Consider the following 20,452-nt stretch of genomic DNA (forward strand, 5'->3'; position numbering starts at 1 on the left):
ACGGCAAAAGATAAATAAATAAAAGTCTGATTAAAAATGGGCAGAAATTTGAAAAGATATTTTTCCCAAGAAGACATCCAGGTAATTAACACACATGTGAAAAGATGCTCAACATCAGTAATCATCAGGGAAATGCAAATCAAAACCATGGTGAGATATTGCTTCATATTTGTTAATATTACTGCTATCAAAAGGACAAGAAATAGCAGGTATTAGCAGCGATGTAGAGGAAAGGGAGCCCTTGTGCACTGTTGGTCGGAATGCAAACTGGTGCAGCCACTATAGAAAACAGTATGGAGATTCTTCAAAGAATTAAAAATGGAACTACCATATAAATGAGGAGATCTCTTTCTGTGTATTTAAGTGAAGAAAACAAAAACACTAACTCAAAAAGATACATGTACCCCCATGTTTATTGCAGCTTTATTTACAGTGGGAGAGATATGGAAACAATCTAAGTGACAGTCAATGGATGAATAGGTAAAGAAGTTGTGATATAGATACAATATCATTCAGCTATAAAGTATGATCTCTTGCTGTTTGTGATAACATGGGTGGACCTTGAGGGCATATGCTAAATGAAATAAGTGAGACAGAGAAAGAAAGATACTGTATGATCTTTCTTATATGTGGAACCTAAAGAAAGAAAGAGGGAAGGAGGGAAAAAGGAAGGGAAAGAGAGAGAGAGAACAAAAAGCAAGCTAATAAATGCAGAGAACAGATTGATGGTTGCCAGAGGTGGGTGATGGGGCTATGAGAAATGGGCGAGGAGGGTCAAAAAGTGAAAATAAAAAGTAAAATTAAAAAAACAATAACAACAACAGCAACAGGAAAAGCCCACAAATGCATTTCTCAGAACCATCTTCATCTTCATCCGGGTACTAACTTGCCACTCTCTTTATGCTAGTGTACTCTGTGTTGGTAAAGTGTTTGTTCTGCAAAGAAATAAAGTTCACTTACAACAGGAAAACAGATTGTAGCCATAAACAAAGCACAGATTCATTTAACTCTTACAAATTTACTTGTTTTTAGTGAGTTTGTATTTGCAGAGATTTTTAGCAATAAGCTGGAAGAGCTATTAGGAGAGGCCCTCACAGAGGGAAATCTGAGAACTAATCTCCGTTTTGTTTTTATTTTGATGAAAAAACAAAAACCACAGGAACAAGCCACATACTGAGATTAAAAAAAAAACTGTGTTTTGGAATAACTGGATTTATAGAAAAGTTTCTGAGACAGTACAAAGAGTTTTCATATTCTCTCACCCAAGTTCCCTCATTATTACAATCATCTGTTACCTTGGTACATTTGTCAAAACTAAGAAATACACATTGCTATGTTACTGTTTGGGGGTGAGGGTGAGGTATTTGTCTTTTTTTAAATTGTGGTAAGAACACTTAACATGAGATCTACCCTTTAAAAATTTTAGGTACACAATACAGTATTATAAACTGTGGGCACAGTGTTGTACAGCAGATCTCTACTCTAGAATTTTTTCATCTTGTATAACTCAACTCTGTACCCATTGAACAGCTCTGCATTTCCGACTCTCCCTAAGTCCCTGACAACCGTGGCTCTACTCTCTTATGAGTTTGACTGTTTAGACACCTCATGTAAGTGGAATCGTGCAGCATTTGACCAGCTTATTGTACTCAGTATAATATCTTCTATGTTTATCTATGTTGTAACATATGGCAGGCTTTCCTTCTTTTTAAAGGCTGAATAATGTTGTATGCACGCACCACATTATCTTTATTCATCGCCAACTGACATTTACACTCTTTTCAATCTCAGCTGTTGTGAATAATGCTTCAGTGAACACAGGAATGCAGATATCCCTTCGATATCCTGATTTCAGTTTTTCTGGATATATCCACAGGTGTGGGACTGCTAAATCACAGAGTGGTTATATTTTTAAATTTGGGGAAACTACCATACTGTTTTGTGAGCAGCTTTACCATTTTCCAGTCCCACCAGTAGTGTTCACATCCTTGTTAACACTTATCTTTTTGGTTTTTTGAATTTTGTGTTTGTTTGTTTGTTTGGTAATAGGTATGAGGTATACTTCATTGTGGTTTTGATTTGCATTTTTTGATGACTAGTGATAATTGAGCATCATTTTATACAATTCTTGGTCAATTGTATGTCTTCCTTGGAGAAAATATATTTTCAAGTCCTTTATCCATTTTTTAGTTGGATTACCTGAATTTTTGCTATTATGGGAGTTCCTTATATATTTTGGGCATTAATTCCTTGTCAGATGTATGGTTTGCAAATATTTCCTCTCATTTCTTAGGCTGCTTTTTCATTTTGTTGTTTCCTTTGCTGTGAAGAACTTTCTTGTTTTATGTACTCTCACTTGTCTATTTTTGCTTTTGTTCCCTTTCGTTACACTTAATAAGATTCCAATTTTATTCTTTTCTATGTGAATAGTCCAGTTTTTTCAATACCATTTATTGAAGAGTCTGCCTTTTCCATGGGTGTATTTTTGGTACCCATGCTGTACATAGGGGGATTTATTTGGGGCACTCTATTCTGTTCCATCGCTGTCTCTGTCTTTATGCCAGTATAATGGTGTCTTAATTACTATAGCTTTGTAATATGTTTTGAAATCAGGGAATGATTTCAGGAGAACAAATTCAGCCTTGTTCTTCTTTCCTAAGATTGCTTTGACTATTTAGGGTCTTTTGTGCTTCCGTATAAATTTTAGATTTTTCTTCTATTTCAGTAAAAAAAAATGCTGTTGGCATTTTGATAAGCATTGCTTTGAATCTGTAGATCACTTTGGGTAGTGTGGACATTTTAACAATATTACAACTTCCAATTCATGCCTTTCCATTTATTTGTGTCTTTAATTTGTTTTTATCATTGATGGTTTATAGTTTACAGTGTATAAATCTTTCAGGCACATTACTATTAATATCCATTTTTCTATTAGCATTCTCTTTCTTTTCTAGGATCCAGTTCAGCATACCACATTACATTTAATTGTCCCATTTCCCTAGTCTTCTCTGGTAGAAGACAGTTTCTTCTGAGAAAAAGACTTCTCTGTGAAGGTTTCTGTCTTTCATTGTTTTTCATGACTTTGATAGTTTTAAGAAGTGCTAGCCAGATGTCCTGTAGAATGTGCCCCATATACATCTCCATTGGAACTCATGGATGACGAGGTGCATTGTCAGTGAGCAGTAATATTTTGAAAGGAATCTTTTTTCTTTCTGTGTAGTAGGTCTTAAAAGTAGGCTTAAAATATATAGTAAACCATGTTGTAAATCGATGTGCTATCATCTAGGCTGTGTTGCTCCATTTATAGAGCACAGGCAAAATAGATTTAGCATAATTCTTAAGGGCCCTAGGATTTTTGAAATTGGTAAATGAGCCTTGGCTTCAACTAAAATTCACCATCTGTGTTAGCCCCTAACAAGAGAGTCAGCCTGTCCTTTGAAGTTGTAAAGCCAGGCATGGACTTTTTCTCTTTAGCTATGAAAGTACCAGATGGGATTTTCCTCCAAGAGTAGGCTGTTTCATCTATGTTGAAAGTCTGTTGTTTAGTGTTGCCACCTCCGTTTTTTATCTTTAGCTACATCTGGACTGCTGCAGCTTCTACGTCAGCACTTGCTGCTTCACCTTGCACTTTGTATTATGAAGACAGCTTCTTTCCTTAAGTCTCCTGAACCAACCTCAGTTAGCGTTAAACTTTTCTCCTGCAGGTTCATCGTGTCTCCCAGCCTTCATAGAATTGAAGAGAGATAGGGCCTTATTCTGGGTTAGACTTTAGCTTAAGAGGAATGTTCTGGCTGGTTTGACTTTTTTTCATTCCCTTCAAGAACCTTTTCTTTGCATTCACATCTTGTTGGCTAACTGGTTGGTACAAGAGGCCTAGCTTTTGTCCTATCTCTGCTTTCAACGTACTTTCCTCACTAAGCTTGATCATTTCTAGCTTTTGAGTTAGAGTGAGAGATGTGTGACTCTTCTTTTCACTTGATCACTTAAAAGACATTGCAGAGTTATTAATTGGCTTCATTTCAACATTGTGGTGTCTCGGAACAGGGAGACTTAAGGAGAGGGAGAGAGAATGGCTGGTTGATGGAACAGTCAGAACACCAACATCATTAATTAAGGTCATTATCTCATGTGGGTATGACTTATGGCATCTCAAAAACAATTACAACAGTAACATCAAAGATTACAGATCACCATAACAATAGCGAAAAATATTGCAAGAGTTACCAAAATGTAACACAGACACAAGTTGACCAAATGCTGTTGCAAAAATGGCTCCAGTAGACTTGTTCAGTTCAGGGTTGACACATACCTTCACTATGTAAAAAACACAGTATGTGCAAAGTGCAGTAAAATGAAGTATGCTTGTACTAACCACACTCATACAGTTTTGAATAATAAAGATAAACTGCTTTTCCGAGGTTAGAGAAAAAAGCAACTCCTTCCTGAATACCTATGTGTCAAGGTGATTACCAAGAGACTATTTCCTTCTAAATACTGGGCCTAGGAAGTCCTAGCATCAGCAATCAGACAACAAAAGGAAATAAAAGGCATCAAAATTGGCAAAGATGAAGTCAAACTTTTACTTTTCATAGATGACATGATACTCTACATGGAAAACCCAACTGACTCCACCAGAAGCCTACTAGAACTGATCCATGAATTCAGCAAAGTCACAGGGTACAAAATCAATGTACAGATATTGGTTGCATTTTTGTCCACCAATAATGAGGCAACAGAAAGAAAAATCAAGAAACTGATCCCATTCACAATTAAACAAAAAAAAACTATAAAATATGTAGGAAAAATCTAGCCAACGATGTAAAAGATCTGTGTGATGAAAACTATAGAAAACTTATGAAGGAAATTGAAGAAGACACAAAGAAATGGAAAAATATTCCATGCTCATAGATTGGAACATTGTTAAAATGTCATTATTACCCAAAGCAATCTACACATTCAATGCAATCACAATCAAAATCACACCAGCATTCTTCTCAAAGCTAGAACAAACTATCCTAAAATTTGTATAGAACCACAAAAGACCCCAAATAACCAAAGTAATATTGAAGAAGAAAACCAAAATGGGAGGCATCACAATCCCAGACTTTAGTCTCTACTACAAAGCTGTCATCATCAAGACAGTATGGTATTGGCACAAAAACAGACACATAGACCAATGGAATAGAATAGAGAACCCAGAATTGTACCCACAAATGTATGGCCAATTAATCTTTGACAAAGCAGGAAAGAGAATCCAATGGAAAAAAGACAGCTTCTTTAACAGATGGTGCTGGGAGAACTGGACAGCAACATGCAGAAGAATGAAACTAGACCACTTTCTTACACCATACACAAAAATAAACTCAAAATGGCTGAAGGACCTGAATGTGAGACAGGAAACCATCAAAATCCTAGAGGAGAAAGCAGGAAAACCTCCTTGACCTCAACTGCAGCAATTTCTTACTTGACACATCTCCAAAGGCAAGGAAATCAAGGGCAAAAATGAACCATTAGAACCTCCTCAAGATAAAAAGCTTATGCACTTCAAAGGAAACAATCAAAAAACTAATAGGCAATCGACACAATGGGAAAAGATAGTTGCAAATGACATATCAGATAAGGGGCTAGTATCCAAAATCTACAAGGAACTCACCAAACTCCACACCTGAAAAACAACTAATCCAGTGAAGAAATGGGCAGAAGACATGAACAGACATTTTTCCAAAGAGGACATCCAGATAACCAAAGACACAGGAAACGATGCTTAGCATCACTCATCATCAGAGAAGTGCAAATCAAAACCACACTGAGATACCACCTCACACCAGTCAGGGTGGCTAAAATGAACAAATCAAGAGACTATAGATGCTGGTGAGGATGTGGAGAAATGGGCACCCTCCTACACTGTTGGTGGGAATATAACTGGTGCAGCCACTCTGGAAAACAGTGTGGGGGTTCCTCAAAAAAATTAACAGTAGAACTCCCCTATGACCCAGCAATAGCACTGCTGGGGATTTACCTAAGGGATACAGAAGTGCTGATGCATAGGGGCACATGTACCCCAATGTTCATAGCAGCACTGTCAACAATAGCCAAATCATGCAAAGAGCCTAAATGTTCATCACCTGATGAATGGATCAAGAACACGTGGTATATATCCACAATGGCATACTACATGGCAATGAGAAAGAATGAAATCTGGCCATTCGTAGCAATGTGGATGGAACTCAAGGGTGTTATGCTAAGTGAAATAAGTCAGGCAGAGAAAGACAGATACCATATGTTTTCACTCATAAGTGGAACAGGAGAAACTTAACAGAGGACCATGGGGGAGGTGAAGGGGGAAAATAGTTGGGGAAAAGGAGGGAGATAAACCATGAGAGACTCTTGAATACTGAGAACAAACAGAGGGCTGATGGAGGAGGGGAAAGGGGGTGATGGGCCTGGAGGAGGGCGCTTGTCAGTATGAGCACTGGGTGTTATATGGAAACCAACTTGACAATAAACTATAAAAGAAAAAAAGTACTGGACCTAAAAAACAGCATTCTTGGGAAGAAAAATGATTTTTAGCAAGTACACCCCACCTCCAAGTATTTGGCATGCATGAGTTCCAGATGAATTTAAATGAAGTCCTGTCTGCCATCGGATGTTGTAACAATAAAAGCAATAAAATTCTCACTTACTGTGGCTCTTGCTACTCACCTGAGAATGTACTAGATTTAAAACACCCCTCAACTTGGGCCCCATATAAAATGTATCTGAAATAATCAAGTTTTTTTATGCATACATTGTCTTTAATGTGTTGTATGTAATGTCCATCTCTAGTATTATGGACAGTTAAAGTTATCACAGTATCAGCTTGTGCAGTTTAGGGAGTTAAAACACTGGCATATCAAGAAATGAGGTACAGTTTATTTCTTTCTTTCAATTTCTACCTCTTCTGATCTTTCTTTGTATTTTCCTTCAAAAGATTATTTTTTTATTTTTTATCTGTTCTCAGTATTTTGATTTATGCATTATCATGATCTTCCCCCCAAAGTGTTTTTTACTTATTATTTGTCTTTAAAAAAACACTGTACTTTTCATTTTTATTCCCAGCATTTTCTCTCATCTCTCTCTCTCTCTCTCTGGTCATCCAAGAGCTGGCTCTGGCACCGTTGGCTTGAAAAGATGGAAGGTAGAAATTAATGCTCCTTTAATATTCCCTTTTATATATCTTTCAAAAATATTAACGTTGGGCAGATTACTTGGACTAACTCTCTTGACCTATTTTAGAGTTTGAAAAAGTTTTTTGTTTCCACCTAATTCTCCCCAGTTCGAGGAGGAGTCATTTCACCTTTTGTGCATTTTCAGTTCCAGGGTCCTCAAAGGAAAGTTTGTGCTTTTGATTTCTGATGTCTGAGAAGTTAGGACCACTTCCCCCACCCACCCACAGAGTGACATGGCTCCTTAACTTTTTCTATTCCTAGAGGTGGGTCATTCTCACAAAGATGCTGTGCTTCTCCCTCTCCGGGTCAGATCTCATACTGGTCCTGGGATTGGAATCTCTGTGGAATGATGTTGCCCATGGTTCTCTTAGTCCCGAGATAGGGTATGCTTTCTCAGAAAATCAGAGGTGAGACTTTTCTTCACATGTCAAAGGCATCTGGTCCTCATGTTATAGATCAGGTCTTGCCCAGGAGGAAAAACTTTAAAAGACTCTTCAGTAGTAACCAAATGGTTATCTGTTCACTATGAATGTTCATAGCTGTTCACTCCCAGGAGGTATGTGGCAGTCATTAAACTCAGTCATCAGCCAAATCTGGAGGACATCTTGGGGATAAACGGAGTACTTGTTAATAAATTAAAATGGTCTTGTGTTCTTCCATCCAACCCTCTAACACTTGCTTAATAGGGTATCCACATTTAATATACATAGCATACTTTTTCACAATTCCTCTTAAGTGGTTTTTTTGTTTTGTTTTTTACTTTTAAATGATCTACATAATTTTTTTTATCTTTGCTACTTTGGATTAAAAACATTGGTAATGATTTTGATGTATTCCATAATAATGTTCCTTCAGTCACTGTGTGTCTTTCTGGGAATTTCATCCAGCTGTGAGAGATAGCAGTGTAATTACACTAACTCTGTAACTATATGCCTTACCACTTGCAGACAGTGGGAGGAGGTGATTGAGCAAGTGTGCTTCAGCCTGTAGTTCTTGCTCATACCCCTCCCCCTTCATCCCAACCAACCCACGTTCCATTTTAGGAATCAGAAAATAAAATTTCTAAGACACCTATTTTCTATTTCCCAAAGAAAGAGTAATAATTTCATATTCCATGTGAAAGAGTTATTGAAGGAATTGACATACTTTGTTACATGCAGATAAATAAAAGTGATTATTACCTTTTAATTTGTATTTTAGCTGACATATTTGTTGTAATTATCTAGGGATCTCCTAAAAATGGTAGATGACTTTAGAATAAATTCTGTGTGATAGAAAATGGAATCTGTTTTCCCATCATTAGAACATTACTTTGAATCAACCATATGAAATTCCTGTGTTTGTAGGTCACACATGGTCACATGTGGCAATTTCATGTGATTCTAATACCTGTCAGTGGCCCAAGGGAAGGAAGAGATTGTTAATGCAGAAAATAATTTATCCTTGGATTTTAAATATTGCACTTATTCTGTTTCTGGATAATGTACAAGGGAAGAAGGTTCAGTACTTATTTGTATTTAATAAATTCAATTAAGTAATATTATTTATGTGTAATAATCTTTAATCATTTTAAATAAAAATGAATCCCTTTATATGTATCCTAGAGCACTTGCTCAAGCTCTTTCCATCTATGGCTTCTGTAAGAGGCCTGATAAAACAAGGTGAACTCACTTAAGCAGGTTGTTTAATGTCTATTTTCATCTTTCTAGAATTATGAATTGACTCTGTGAAAACTGAAATTATAGCTTCAAAGCAGAACTAAGAATAACACAATTTTTCTCCTGTCCATTTTATTCATCCAAAAAACAGAACGGAGTGTTAGTCTATCTGATCTTGTACAAAGAAGTTAACCTATCCAAAATACCTCATTTATAACCAGAAGAAACGTAGTCACACATTGATTATAACTTAGGAAAAGAAAATATGAAAGTTTCATACTTCCAACTATTCACCTAATAAATGCTTACTAAACTCCTGTACAAAGGTGGAGTTAATGACTTGTAGTCAATTTTGTATGCTTGTGATTTATTTCTTTACTTGGAATGATGAAGTTTCATTAAGTAAACTATGGAGACCCTATGAGTGGTACTTACACTTTTACAAAATGAGAAATTCAGGTAGTTAATAGCTAGAAACAGAACTCACTTTTTCTCTTTGAGTTTAATTGATTTCTTTAGTGTTACAGGCACTGATTAATCCGAATAGATGTGATCAATCAGAACAGCAGGTAGTCACAGCTGGGTAGGGTCTTGGAGGCCCACTGCTGTTGTATTGTCAGTTGCTAGACCGTGGTAGAGTTGGGTAGAGCTTGCTCAGAAAAGGGATAGTGTGCCTCTCGTGAGGAAGAATTTCAGTTATAACTACCTGTATGGCCTGGCCACTACCTGCCAGTGGAATATCATCCCTGATCTTAATGCAGATCATTTGGGAGATTCTACAATAGGGACAAGCAAGGATGCTATGAGAGCACCCAAGAGAGGTCCCTGATCACACCTAGTTGCTGGGCTAAGGCAGAGGCATGTGAATACTTCCTCAAAGAAGTAGTCATGATATGATACACGAAGAGTGAGATGGTGTGCTCTTAATAGAAGGAGGGTGGGACGTATGGCATAGCATGAAGCCATGTGCTGTGCACAAACAACTCACTATTGCTCGCACAGAAATGGGATTGAGAATGTGAGGAAATGAGGAGAGTTGAGGCCAGGTTGTCACAGGCCTTGTGTCCCAACGGAAATGCTTGGACCTACCCTGGCACACTGGGGAACTAGTGAAAAATTTTAAGCAGAAGAGTAACATAAAATATTCATTTTAGAGAGATTATTTTCATGTGGGTTGGAAAGGTCTGGGATAAGGCTGGACATTGGCTGACTAGTAGAGATGTTGTTACAATACTCAAGGAGAAATCACCAGAATCTCAAGTGAGAAAAGTTCAAATTCAAGAAATACAGGAGGAAAACTGGAGTTGTTTGTGACTGAATGGCTGATTGATTGTACATAGATAATGAAGGAGAGGCAAGAGATGAGAAAGTTTCTGGTTTGGACCTTGATGGGGAAGGTTGGCCAGTAACTGAGATAAGGATTTAGTAGGTAGCTGAGATTTGCCTTGATAAAGATACTTAATTTAATTTGGACCATCCTGAGCTGAGGCACCTAATAATTAACATAAAGAAGTTTTTGTTTCTCACTAACATAGAATCAAAATGAGTATCCCTCATTGGCAAACAGCTCTATTCTATGCAGTAATTTGGGGACTGAGATTTCTTCCATCCACGACTCTACCATTTTCAACAGATAGTTTGCAGAAAGGGGAAGAACATGGTCCATAGTTCTTGGAAGTTTTGAGAGAGAGAGAGAGAGAGAGAGAGAGAGAGAGATCTGAAGAGGGCTGTGTGCTGACAGCCTAGAGCCCAGTGAGATCATGACCTGAGCCAAAGTTAAACACTTAACAAACTGAGCCACCCAGGCAACCAAGTTCTTGGGAACTTTTATGGTCCAACCCTGGGTTTATTATATGTCACTTTCACTCGCCTTCTGTTGGCCAGAACCTATTCACATGACCAACCCTAACATAAAGGAAGGCTGGAAAAAGTAGCCGAACTGTGCCCAGGAACAAGAGGAAATGATTTGGGGGATTAGCTGACAGATGGTGCCATATGATGACAGGGAGGGAAACTTGGATATTGAAGTCTGAGAGTCAGAGGAAGGATCTGAGCTGAAAATGTGGCTTTAGGAGTCATCAGAAACTGGAGCAGTTTATATCATGAGAGCAGATGAAGTCACTCTCTCAGAAAAGGACAAGTGAAGTAGGCCAAGGACAGAGCTTTTAAGTTGGCCAACACACAAAGCTGGGATGGGACAAAGGATGCTAGAAAGGAGCTTGAAATCGCTGAAGTAGAAGGACCAGTGCAGTATTGTGTCATGGAAGCCCATGAGTGGAGTATTTCAGGGAGTTGGTGAAAAATAGTGTAGAATGTAATAGAAAGGTTCAGGAATATAGTTAATTAAACCCACAAGGCATTAGATGGTTAAATGTTATAGACCTGATTGAGGAATTCTCATTTCAAAGGCATAGTCAAGGCAGAAACCAGATTTTAGTGCATTGAGGTAGCAACAGAGAGGAGCTTGGGAAGGGGTAGGGATGGAAAAATCAGAGCAAGGTGATAGTTGATGAAACAAGGTCCCTGAGAGAACAGGAATAAGAGAGCTTACTAAAATGAAGTTTTGAGTTTGTCCAAATGCTGCTTTTTGACATGCTCTTCTTTTTAGCTCATATAATGATTGATAACTGATATTTATTGGGAGCAATTCTGTTATTTTACCTGGCAATAGACACGGTAATGGTATTTCTAGCTCCTCATTAGCTGGTTTACATGATCAATCCACCCATCCTGGGAAATACAATTTATCTTTGGAAGGAAAATCACATTTTTCTTGGTTTTGAATATGAAGTATAATACAGAAAAGAGAAATATTACTACTGTAACTTTGTTATAAATTGGCAATACTAAGATGGATTATAAATCTTTTATTTTCTCTAAAACAGAGTTATAACCTCTCCTTTATGTTTAAACAAATACTGATATTATATTTATTTTCCCTCACTCCTACGCTTTAGCTAAGATCATTTTTAGAGGTCCTTTTCTTTCTTAGAACATTTTTTTAATAATGGGGAAGTGAGATAGAAATGAAGAGACTTACATTTGTTTTGAGGTGGGTACTTAATGTTCTGGTGTTTAATATCGAACAGCAAGCCCTAGTTATATTAATAAATCACTCTACAGTTATCTTTCTGTTTTCTTTCAGTCAATTAACATTTGCTAATGAGGCACATAGCATTAATTTAAAAGGCTTTAAGAATTGTTTCTGCATATTGTACATTGTTTCTCACTTAAGACCAGAATATAGGTAACAAATCTGCAAATTGGCCATTACTACACACACACACACACACACACACACACACACTGATGGTATAGGTGGCAAGAATCATTTTCAGTATGTTTTATATTATATTTTAAACAGCATTTCACAGAACTGTTCAATGTATTCATTTTACCTTTTTGTAAAAACCTTAAATATCATCAAATGTCACATTTAGAACTTGAATTACTGTATTTTGGGGAGTGCAATTTAATATTTGTACTTTGTTTCATTGAGGTTTATTTTTTAATGTTACATTATTAACATTTCTTTTACTTTCAAATTCTCATATTAAGAAATAAGATCAAAGTAAGTAAAATATATTTACAATGTTGCTTTCAGTTTAAATCTATTTACTAGAAAAAAAAGTCAATACCTGTATTCATTCTTTTATTCTTAATTCCTATTTTGGTATATGATTTATAATAGACCTTGAACAAACATTCATGAGTTGAGGATCATACCTGAGTTAGTGTCTTTTCAGGAAAGTTCTGCAAGTGTGTCATAATATAGCATGCCGCATTTCTAGTTCATCATATTGCTGTGTTCTTTGTATACTTGATACCAGAGTCAGTCCTTAACTGCACAAAGATGAGCTGGCCATGAAGTGAGTGTCCAGCAATCATCTCTCCATTAATGCTAGCCAGAATACACTTCAGAACAAAAGTTGCACCATTTAAGAAATGTGTGTTTGTTGATGAGATTTTAAAGAAAGGCACACTTTGTGTCACCATGGCCCAGTGCTTCAATCCTGCCCAGAGTCTCTTCCTCATCATAGGACTCTTGTTCTCTGAGAATCACTTTTCCTCTTGTGATTTATTTAAAAGTGCATTTTTAGCTTCATAACTTCTCTGCTTAACAGCTCCTTGTTTTGTATGTTGGGAGGGAGATAGAGATGGCAGTGAGGTGTGTATCTCATCTCTGTAAAATGGCAAGCCTTGTATTGGACATTTGGACAGAGAGGTAAATTTCAGTACCTGGCATGGTCCCCTCCTTCAAGGAGCAGTGGTAAAATGTCTCCCTAAAAGTCCTGCTCCCTCCTCTCTTGTGCAGCTGAAACAATTTTTTTTATATAATTTATTGTCAATTTGGCTAACATATAGTGTATACAGCGTGCTCTTGGTTTGGGGGAGTAGATTCTCGTGGTTCATCACAAGAACACCAAGTGCTCATCCCAACAAGCGCCCTTCTCAATGCCCATCACCCATTTTTCCCTCTCCTCTGCAGCCCCCACCCCCCGCATCAACCCTCAGTTTGTTCTCTGTATTTAAGAGTCTGTTATGGTTTGCCTGCCTCTCTGTTTGAAACAGTTTTTCCCCTTCCCTTCCCCCATGGTCTTCTGTTCTGTTTCTCAAGTTCTACGTCTGAGTGAAAACATATGATATTTGTCTTTCTCTGACTGACTTATTTCTCTTAGCATAACACCCTTCAGTTCCATCCATGTTGTTGCAAATCGCAGGGTTTCATCTTTTCTCATTGACAGGTAGTATTCCATTATTTATACAAACCACATCTTCTTTATCCATTCATCAGTTGGTGGACATTTCGGCTCTTTGCATGATTTGGCTATTGTCAAAAGTGCTGTTATGAACATTGGGTATGTGTGCCCCTGTGAATCAGCACTCCTGTATCCTTTGGAATAATTCCTAGTAATGCTATTGCTGGGTTGTAGGGTAGTTCTGTCTTTAATTTTTTGAGGAACCTCCACACTGTGAAACAGTTCTAATTCTACACTCAGTTCTATCCCCTCCATAGAACTCATTTGGGCACCACGTCATTGTATTAGTCACACGAGCTGCTGTAACAAAAGGGGCTCCCAATTTCAGTGGCCTAGCACCCTATACATTTATTTTCCACTTATATTTAACAATGCAGTGTGTTTCTGAGTAAGTGGGCTCTGCTGCATATAGTCATTTAAGGACCCTGAAGGAAGCTTAGCATCTCCCAAGGTTATCTTGGATGCCAGTGTCCAGATTTCAGAAGGCAAAAGAGCATGAGGGGTTGCATGTGAGAGGTTTTAATGGGCCAGAGGCTGGAAATCACAGATATCACCTCACTCCTTCCATTGTCTAGAGCTCAGGCACAGCTCCTACCTGTGTACAGAACCAGGAAACACAAGTAGTTGAGTCCCAAGAGAGTGGCTGCTAAGGTGGGTTGAAGGACAGTGGTGAATTTCCCACTTGCATTGGAGAGCATGTCTCATATAACCCTGTTTCTCTCTGCCGGTGTAGATAGAATGAGTTGTTTTCCTTTAGTAATTGACTCTCTCTCAGAAGTCATCTGGGAGTTGAAATAGAAGGAAATATATTATTTTCTTTTTCCAATACAAAGAACTTACTTTAAAAAACAGGAAAGCCAAATATTTGAAGTTTTACCTGTTAACCTGCTAGAAATGCTTTCTATTAGGGAATGCTGCTGTTCTCTTTGCCATCTGGCAAGACTGCTGTTGGGAAACATCTCTTCTGTGAAATTCTCCTGAGCTGCGTCTTCCACCTCCGCTTCCCCAGCCAGGCACGGTTAGCACGCATATCCTCATTGGTCTGCTAGGACCTGAACATGCCTGTGTTTGTTTAACCCATTTGCTCCTCACTCACCCAAGCGCCTAGAATGGAAAAAAAGTTGAAATTCACTGTGACACAGTTATATACTAGATAGCAAGGATGCAGGGAAGAGGAGGCACTTCGTGTTAGGCTCTTGGGGAGAGGCAACCATGGTAGTGCTTCTTTTAGAGGAAGGAAGTTTGGTCTGAGTCCCCATAATTACTCCTGATGCTTTTCCTCCTTCAGATGATGAAATTTATAAAGAAAAGAGACCTGTTGTGATAATCTCTCACTCTGGTACCCAGTACAGTCCTAGGCTCTTAGTAAACACTCAGTAAACCAAATAGACTGGATGATGAGATAAGTCAGTGAATTTGAAAATGTATTTATTCTGCAATTTTCCATACGTCATCTCATGCACTCCTCATAATGACTTTATGATTGGGGGATATTCTTAGTCTTGCTTTTAGATAATGGATTGAGAGACAATTCAAGAGAATTTGCCAATGTCATACAATGGGTGAATAGAAGAGATCTCAGGTGTTCTACACCAAGTCTTGTGTATTCTTCACTCTTGGAAACAGATATTTCAAAATCAAAACAGTGTTTTGAAATTTGTAGCATATGCTGCTTTGAAGATAAAACATTAGAATCTCATTGAGTGATGAAGGCTACTCCTTTACATTGAGTCCCCAAGAATGTTCTTTTTAAGTTTCTTTTTTTCCAGTTTTATTGAAAAATAATTGGCATATGCCACTATATGTTTAAGGCATACAGCACAATGATTTGATTTGCATATGTTGTGAAATGCATACCACAGTACTTTCAGACTAACATCTATCATCTCTTATAGACACAATAAAGAAAAGAAAGAAGAAAAAAGGAAAAAAATCCTGTGATGAGAACACTCAGAATTTATACTCTTAACAACTTTCCTATATATCATACAGCAGTGTTAGTTAAAGTCATCATGTTGTACATTACCTCCCTGGTATTTAGTTATCTTATAACTGGAAGTTTGCCCTTTTGACCACATTCCTCCCATTCCCCCTTCACCCATACCCATTTATTAATATTTTTTAAAATTTATATCTAAGTTAGTTACCATATAGTGCAGTAGTGATTTCAGGGGCATATTTCAGTGATTCATCCCCTATGAACACCCAGTGCTCATCCCAGCAAGTGCCCTCCTTAATCCCCCTTACCCACATACCCACCCACATCCCTTCCAGCAGCCCTCAGTTTGTTCTCTATATTTAAGAGTCTCTTATGTTTTGTCCCCCTCCCTGTTTTTATCTTATTTTTCTTTCCCTTCACTTATGTTCATCTGTTTTGTATCTTAAATTCCACATGAGTGAAGTCATATGATATTTGTCTTTCTCTGACTGACATCACTTAGCAGAATACCCTCTAGTTCCATCCATGTTGTTGCAAATGGCAAGATTTCATTCTTCTTGATTGCTGAATAATACTCCATTATATATATGTGTGTGTGTGTGTGTGTGTGTATATATATATGTATACATACATACATACATACACACAACAACTTCTTTATCCATTCATCTGTCAATGGACATTTGGGCTCTATCCATACTTTGGCTATTGTCGATAGGGAGCATGTGCCCCTTCGAAACAGCATACCTGTATGCCTTGGATAAATACCTAGTAGTACAATTGCTGGGTCGTAGGGTAGTTCTATTTTTAACTTTTTGAGGCACCTCCATACTGTTTTCCAGAGTGGCTGCACCAGTTTGCATTCCCATCAGCAGTACAAAAGAGATCTTCTTTCTCCATGTCCTCACCAACATCTGTTGTTGCCTGTGTTGTTAATTTTAGGCATTCCGACTACTGTAAGGTGGTATCTCACTGTGGTTTTAATTTGTATTTCCCTGATGATGAGTGATGTTGAGCATTTTTTCATGTGTCTGTTAGCCTTCTGGATGTCTTCTTTGGAGAAGTGTCTATTTATGTCTTTTGCCCATTTCTTCACTGGATTATTTGTTTTTGGGGTGTTGAGTTTGATAAGTTCTTTATAGATTTGGATACTAACCCTTTATCTGATATCATTGGCAGATATCTTCTCCCATTCCATCAGTTGCCTTTTAGTTTTGGTGATTGTTTCCTTCACTGTGCAGAAGCTTTTTATCTTGATGAGGTCCCAAGGGAGGTTCTTTTTAAGACAAAGAAAGAGATGGCTTTTTTGCCATGTTCTGTAGGTCTTTATGTCGCTGCAAGCACGGTGTTTTGTACTCAGTAGGTGCTCTATAAATATTTCTTAAATAATTGATGGTTATTTACAATGTATAAATCAGATTCACCTGAATTGGACAAGCTTCTTATAACAGACTGGCACCAAGCTTTTATCTATAATCATTGTGCCACAGTTGAGAAAATTTGCCTCTGGTATATTCTAATTCAAGGATTTTTTTAAAATTCAAACAGTTTTTAACATGCTAGCTTGGTTTCTGGTTTTCTTTGGCTTCTTCATTGTACTAACATTTATACCCTTACAATCTTACAATCTTCCCAAGGACACTGCCTGTGGAAGCTGAGACTTGCTGGATGTTCTTATCACAACAGGTTAATTCATTTTATAATAGACTTGCTTTAGTGTCTTTTGATGCTCTAAAAATCTCAGACTTCCTTATTGTTGGAGTTAATGATAGACATTCATTGCTTCCATCTCTGAGTTTCTCATATTTCATCCTATAAAGGTAGAGAAAAAATATTTCTTGATAGAAATATTATTCATATTTCACCCCATAAATATGAAAATATTTCACCCCATAAATTATGAAAATAATGTACCTAATTTGTTAAGATTGCGGCTAACTAAGGATGAAGGGATGGCTCATTGAAGTGTAAAATTATACATTTTCACATAGATATTCTCCTTCACTTCAAACTTACATGTCTGAAGACAGACTGACTTTATACCTTCTGCTTCTTTCCTGCTGTCTGCCTCCCTTCCCCGCCACCACCCTGCAACCATTTCCTGCCTCCCATCTCATTTTGTGGCAGGCTCAAAACCATGAAGACATCCTGACCACTTGGTCCTTTCCTTTATATAATGCATACTGAATTCATGTTCACGCAGTGTTTCATTGACCTGAAATCAGAGGATTTGAGCCTTCTATGTTCTAAAGCCAGGTATGAGTGCACTGCGTAATCTCCTTGTAGCTATGAAATTTTGGGGAAGGAGCTGATAGTTTATCCTCAAATCAGCAAAAGGACTTGGATTAAAAATAAAATTTTAAGGAGGTTTCAATGTTAGATGACATTTTTCTCCCATATACATGAGGAAGAATTTATTTCATCATCTCTGGAAACACCTGCTTTTTCCAAAACTCTGTAACCAGGAGACAGAACAGACAGTAGGAATTATTCAGAGTGTGTGGCATACAGAAGGTGGCTGGTAAATGTTTAATGAATGAGGAGATGGACAGGTGAACAAAAATAGAACGGGGATGGTAAGAGGCCCTGAACTCTGCTTCTGTTTTGTTTTTGCTAGACAGCAGTATATTTTTCATTTTGTTTGGCTTATTTTTCTAAGAGGAAGATAAATGCCAAGTTTAGAAAGACAGACCCACCTTATCATATTAATCATTACTAGGGAAACACCATGAGTGTCTTAACCTACTATGTAATGGCATTTTAATCTGCAGGAAATCCAAGAGTACTTTAGAAAGTATTTGTAATTTAAGACTCAGTGGGGCCGATTATGTGTTTAAAAAGAAAGAAGTGGATGGCAGGGGTATGTGGATTTCAGACTCCTATTACTGTAATACTAATAAAGTGTCAGGATGCTGAAAAGGTTCTTAACATTTTTCTCATCCACTGATTTTCTTATTGCCAATATATCATCAACAAAATAACAGTAGCCACAATGTAATAAAAGTGATATCATAATATTTGACCTAACTTACCTTCAATCATAGAATAATAGAATAACAGAATATTAATATTGCAAAGCTTCTAGTACTAAGCAATAAAGATCAATGAGTTTTTCTTACTTGTTTATTCCAGTGGCTTATTCTTACCAGTTAATTTTATTCTTCCACATACTAAAGGATTGCAAGAGAATTACATCTTATTTCCCACTTCTGTTTTGTAGGGGAAGATGGTGAAAGGAATGGGAGGAGCAATGGATCTAGTGTCCAGTGCTAAGACCAAAGTGGTGGTCACCATGGAGCATTCTGCAAAGGTAATGTGTGCTGCTTTTGGCAATTCACAGTATGCCGAGATCCTGTACACCAGGTCATGCAGTCATGTTTTTTTATTTTCTCAGGATCAGTCATATGGATAGCATTTATATTTTAGAGAGAAAGATTGCAAATAAAAGCAGTTATTTATTATCATTCAGCTTAACAGTTAATTTTGAGTGAAACAAATATTTGGGTGTTCTTTAATTATTTACTTTGTTTACACAATAAAACTAAAAGCTATAATGTCTTCAAGTCAGTGAAATATGTCAAGGCAGATGTTTTGTTTCAGGTTTAAAGATGATTATAGTGGTTCTTCTCTGCATGCAAAATTGAAAACACAACAGAATATGGCCTTTTAACAGCAGTTATTTTCAAATGCATGATATGGCCTCTTACCAAAGCTGTGAGGTGCCATTTTGGGAAGGGTTAGAAAGTGATACCAACCATCCATATTCTGTAAAGTATGATACTTTTATTTTGATAAATTATTGAATATTTACTGAGTGCTGATTATGTGTTAGGCACTTCTGTAATTTGGCTAGGACCAAAACTACTCAAAAATCATTGACCTCATGGAGCTTACATTTGGTGGTGATGATGATGATATAATCATCATCCTACAATAATGGTAACTACCATTTATTGAGCTTCCTGTGTCCTGACAGTATATTAAGCACTCTATGTTTATTTGCATGTATCAGCCTATGAACTTGATCCAGGTATTTTTTTATGGTCTCAAGAACAGCTTCAGAGATGTTAAGTAACTTGCCTGAGGTCACATGGAACTGAGATCAGAACTGGGTATCTATAATTCCAAAACCTAGTGTTCTAACTACAGAGCAATCAGTATAACTTTGTTCCTTGTTCCCTGCTCAGTGTCTTTGAACTAACAGAGCTTAATTGCTTTCCTGAGCTAAGTCTATGCATTGCTGATGATTTGCACAATTGATCCTGGGTGGTACTTCCTTCATTGTCTATGCCCTTCATTCATTCTTTTTTTTTTTTTTTAATGATTCTCAGCATTTTTTTAATGTTTATTTATTTTGAGAGAGGGAGAGAGAGAGCATGCGAGTGAGCAGGAGAGGGGCAGAGAGATGGAGAGAGAGAATCCCAAGAAGGCTCCGTGCTATCCGCATGGAGCCCAACGTGGAACTCAAACTCACAAACCATGAGATCTTGACCTGAGCTCAAATCAAGTTAACTGACAGAGCCACCCAGGCGCCCCTGATTCTTAGTTTTAAAATAAAATCTACCTTTTCTCACCTTGAGACGTGCTAATTTGAATGGTAGTGTTAGTACATCTGCCCTGTTTTTGGTTAGAGATGGGGCATTGGCATCATGGGAGATTTGGAAGATTTGCATCCGACTTGCTTCCCAGGAGGGAGTTCTGTTACAGAATGATGTGTGCCATGAAGTGGTTTTATCGTGAAACATGTAACAAATATGAAGATATCCTAAACTGGTTTGTAAACAGTGGAAAGTAGGCAGTAGAGCATAAATATAGAACAATAGAAATGAAACCCACACAGGTGACTTCTGAGAGATGCCTTGAGAAAGCATCCAAAAAACTTCATTT

The 20,452-nt window shown here is 37.4% G+C and overlaps 1 protein-coding gene across 2 annotated transcripts in view; it reads left to right on the plus strand.

The window, feature by feature from the left end:
* OXCT1 (3-oxoacid CoA-transferase 1) overlaps positions 1-20,452 on the plus strand; it is a 138,598-nt gene that overhangs the window by 89,806 nt on the left and 28,340 nt on the right. For both annotated transcript variants that reach the window (XM_029940950.1, XM_029940949.1), the window contains exon 14: positions 18,786-18,875. In XM_029940950.1, coding sequence (XP_029796810.1) covers positions 18,786-18,875 — 90 coding nt within the window. The remainder of the gene's footprint in view (positions 1-18,785; positions 18,876-20,452) is intronic.

Source organism: Suricata suricatta, chromosome 6, assembly GCF_006229205.1.
Source record: "Suricata suricatta isolate VVHF042 chromosome 6, meerkat_22Aug2017_6uvM2_HiC, whole genome shotgun sequence".
NCBI lineage: Eukaryota > Metazoa > Chordata > Mammalia > Carnivora > Herpestidae > Suricata > Suricata suricatta.